This window comes from Bombyx mori, chromosome 3, assembly GCF_030269925.1.
Source record: "Bombyx mori chromosome 3, ASM3026992v2".
Lineage (NCBI taxonomy): Eukaryota > Metazoa > Arthropoda > Insecta > Lepidoptera > Bombycidae > Bombyx > Bombyx mori.
This window is the reverse complement of record NC_085109.1, coordinates 14,384,466-14,388,346: the sequence shown is the minus strand read 5'-3', so window position 1 is coordinate 14,388,346 and position 3,881 is coordinate 14,384,466. Positions and strand designations below refer to the sequence as shown.

At 38.8% G+C, this 3,881-nt stretch overlaps 1 protein-coding gene across 1 annotated transcript; it reads right to left on the bottom strand.

The window, feature by feature from the left end:
- Positions 1–1,649: 1,649 nt before the first annotated feature.
- LOC101737486 (calexcitin-2) lies at positions 1,650–2,349 on the bottom strand. Its single transcript, XM_004926598.4, has one exon. The coding sequence runs from the start codon at positions 2,347–2,349 to the stop codon at positions 1,801–1,803; it is 549 nt and encodes a 182-aa protein (XP_004926655.1). The 3' UTR covers positions 1,650–1,800.
- Between the last annotated feature and the right edge of the window lie 1,532 nt (positions 2,350–3,881).

Genomic DNA, 3,881 nt, shown 5'->3' with positions numbered 1-3,881 from the left:
TCATCCATTATGTCCATCCGTAATGTCGTACCTTAGTACTTTAAAGCCACGAGTGTCTTACACCCATATCTTTAGACATTTCCTGAAATAATCCTTCACTCTAACTCAGCCGAGGATGCCTCGAGCGTTCCTCCAAAACTTACTCGAGTTTGGTATTTTATATTACAATATTCCTCAACTCTACTTGAGTGAGGTAGAGTCGAGGTATTTCGTCACCATGACGTCATCAGTTCGAGGAAAATTTGATCAAGCTAGCATCAAACCCATAGAGATCTGTAGTCTGTGGTCATTGTTTAATGTCAAAGTCAAGCTGCCACCGTCTGTTTGACACTAATCGCATTGAAAAATAAATATAAATAAAATAAAATTATTAATTATTAATAAATTAAAATAACCATACCACATGATCCAAATGGAAGTTATAAATTATAGATATGTAGACAGAGAAGCACATTATGCACGAACCTTAAAATGGCCTGTTGCGTAAAATCTCAGAGCAGTTAGCACTTGTAATATCGGCGTTAAAGGTAGCTCACGATTGCTTTCATTAATGTTGTTGGTCAACAAAGGCAGCAGAATATGCACAAAGGAATCTTTGCTAGGTCGGTAACGTTTTCGGAATTCGTCGTCATCGTAAACTTCCAAGGGATTATCCGCATCTCCCAAATACCTTTACGACGGATAGTTATACACTCTGTTATCAAAAATATAGTCAATAAATTCTTCAAAGCTGTTATCGGAAGCCATCTTGTACTAGACGCTGTTTCGAGGTTTTGAGGAACGTTCAAGGTACGTCGCGATGTACCTTGACTTGACAGTTAATTTACTCCACTCCGGTGAGGAATTTTCGAGGCACGTTTGAGTGAGGGCTATTTTTACGATCAAGCATACCAAAGCGCGCGTTGGAAGTTTCGAGTCAAGTTAAACTCTTGTGAGCGGCGGGGATTAATCTCTTCACGATTCTGGCCTTCAAGGGTACCGCATGGTCATAATTATATTATTGTGTTTATGGGACCACCGGCCAGTTGACTGCCTGACTTAGCTAACAGTAAAACCATCCAACAGTGAGCATTCGTGAACTCCATGACACTTATTCAGAAAACTAAGACGTGCCAAGAATGAGAGGATTTCTAGTATAACACAAAATCAAACTTATATAAATTGAAACACAAAAACATGTGTTAAAAAAATAACGCCATAATAACTCGGATAAGCTTTACCTGAAAATGACTTGATTAGGTTCTGGTAACAGTAATTCGTATTAATGTTACAAATGTGAAATTTAGTTTGTTTGTTTCGCTGTTGCACGTATTAACTACTGAAGCTATCATCATGATGTGTTACATTCACGTTGATTCAGAATAGGACACAGCGTAAAGACAATTTTTTTTTTAAGAAAAGATAAATTAAAAATCTCAGCTTCAAAAAGAAGTCAGTTAAGAAACAAATTGAGACAATTGCAACTAATTGTAGTGCCAAATTTGATCATGTAATTATGCTGCACTAATTAACATGGATCTGCTACTTCAATTAAAAGTTCAGGGTTAGTTCATTTATTCGGCACTTGTTTTAGATCGACTTAAAACCCTCATTACCTTTCCTAAATAAATATATAGCATAATCTAATATAAAAAGGATTAAAAGTAGCGACGGAACAAAAAAGGGTTTTATTTTCGAAGCGTTTATAGAAAAATAAATAAATAACAACACTAATTACATAAATATTAAACATGAAACATATTATATTCTATAATATTATTATATTACATACTAATATAAATATAATCAAAGCATAGTGATTTAGAAGCTCGATTGACCTAAGATACAATTTCCTAGGGCGTTGGGATCATCACTCGTGAAATACTCTTTAAATAAAGTCTGGTACTCCGCCCATGTTATCACATCTTTACCTTGAGCCATCTTTTTAAACGCCTCAACAGCCTGAGCTTTATCTATGCCAAAAGACTGTTGAACAGTTGAGTACTCTTCAGCGTCGATCGCGCCATCGCCACCCGAGTCTTGGACGTGGAAAAGGCTCTTGCAAAAAACATCCTGCCATTCCTGAGGTGTAGAAGTCTGAGCGTATTTGTCCCATAGCGACAGCCATTCTTCTTGAGTTATTTTTCCGTCTCCGTCTATATCAGCTGCCTTCTGGAGTCCATTCCAAATATTAGTGAGGTGCTCCTTTGCTACTTCTAAGGCAGGGCTGCCTGGGGCCCATCCTCGGGCTTTGGCTAATCCTTCCGCAGACTTCTCAAAGTCTGACTTCTCGATAGTTCCACTCTTGTCAGTGTCAAAAAACACTTGGAAAACTAGCAACAACTTCTTTTTTCTGAAATCCGAAACCATTTTCGAAGCTTACTTTACCAATTATATCGTAACACTGTGCCGATTGTGATACGAATTTTATTTTATAGTAGTAGTATTTTATAGTAGAACGTAAAAGGATTAAACGGTTTCGTTATCGATTTTAGTACTACGTCAAGACTTCAAGTTGCATTATGATGTAAGTTTTGATAATTATTTTTTACAAGGTAAATCGCTTTGTAACGATGACAGCATACTTTTGCGTAGTAGGTATCGTTATTATACTTTACACTCATACGAAACTTACAATCATACACGGTACAATTTGCCGTATCTCCTCAGCGGGTCGCGATTACGATCCTGGCTGACCCTTTGCTCGCCCACCTGTCCTGGTAAACTGGAAAGGCCTTCGGGCCACCAGTAATCCTTCAATCATAAAAAAACAGGATACAGCCACGTTTTTAGTTCCTAAACCATTTTATTTTAACCAATATAGGATGATCTATGTGCCAATAGTTCACGTTTTCTGTATTGTGACTCATGTGAGTCACATCTAAGGTAGACAGACTTAACTTACTTAACCCAATCGATACAAGACATTATAGTCATCATCAGTGCACCAAGCCACCACTGCAGCCTGCTTTCATGGGTAGGATTAGCAATCAATTTAACTTTAACCCTTGACCTGTGTGCTTAGCGCGAGTTTTTAACTTCTCGATCGCGCAAAAGTTAACTCAAATTACTACTACAAGAATTAACTACGGATTCGCTGCAAATTCATACACAATAATACAAGTTTCCAACATTTTATTTGTTTTCCTTTAATAAACAATGCTCGGACACCTTAACGACGTAATAACCGAGTGTTTTTTTTTCATTCGGCCGCGGTAACTCAAGTTTCCGTCTGTTTACGACCTATTTAATGACGCGAAACATTTTATGTAGTTCCTCGGAAATGGAATTATAAATTATGTGTTGAAGAAAAAAATTGTAAGCTTAATTATGTTTAAATGTTTACAGAGCCGCTAATGCTGTAGCTGATAGGACGTCTTGTTTCTTCTTCTTATTATCAGCCCATGGACGTCCACTGCTGGTCATAGGCCTCCCCCAAGCCTCGCCACAAAGACCGGTCCTGCGCTGCCTGCATCCAGCGGATCCCCGCGAACCTCAATAGATCGTCGGCCCATCTTGCGGGAGGCCTACCCACGCTACGTCTTCCAGTTCGCGGGCGCCACTCAAGAACTTTCTAGCCCCAACGGCCATCCGTTCTGCGAGCAATGTGTCCTGCCCACTGCCACTTCAATGTCGCAATCCTTTGGGCTATGTCGGTTACCATGGTTTTCCTGCGAATCTCCTCATTTCTGATTTGATCTCGCAGGGAAAGTCTGAGCATAGCCCTCTCGATGGCTTATTTAACGGGCATCAAATAAAACACAACTATTAGAAGTTACTTTGATTCGTTCTTAAATAAATTATTTTGAAAAATTCATGCTCCGCGAGCCCGAGTATTATTTTTAATCTGCTAGTGCACAATAAGGTCGCAGTCGTACGAGGTTTTGCTGCAAGAAGCTAAT

What these genes read in the sequence shown, in the direction of transcription:
- LOC101737486 (XM_004926598.4), bottom strand. Translation starts at nt 2,349, where the DNA reads ATGGTTTCGGATTTCAGAAAAAAGAAGTTGTTGCTAGTTTTCCAAGTG.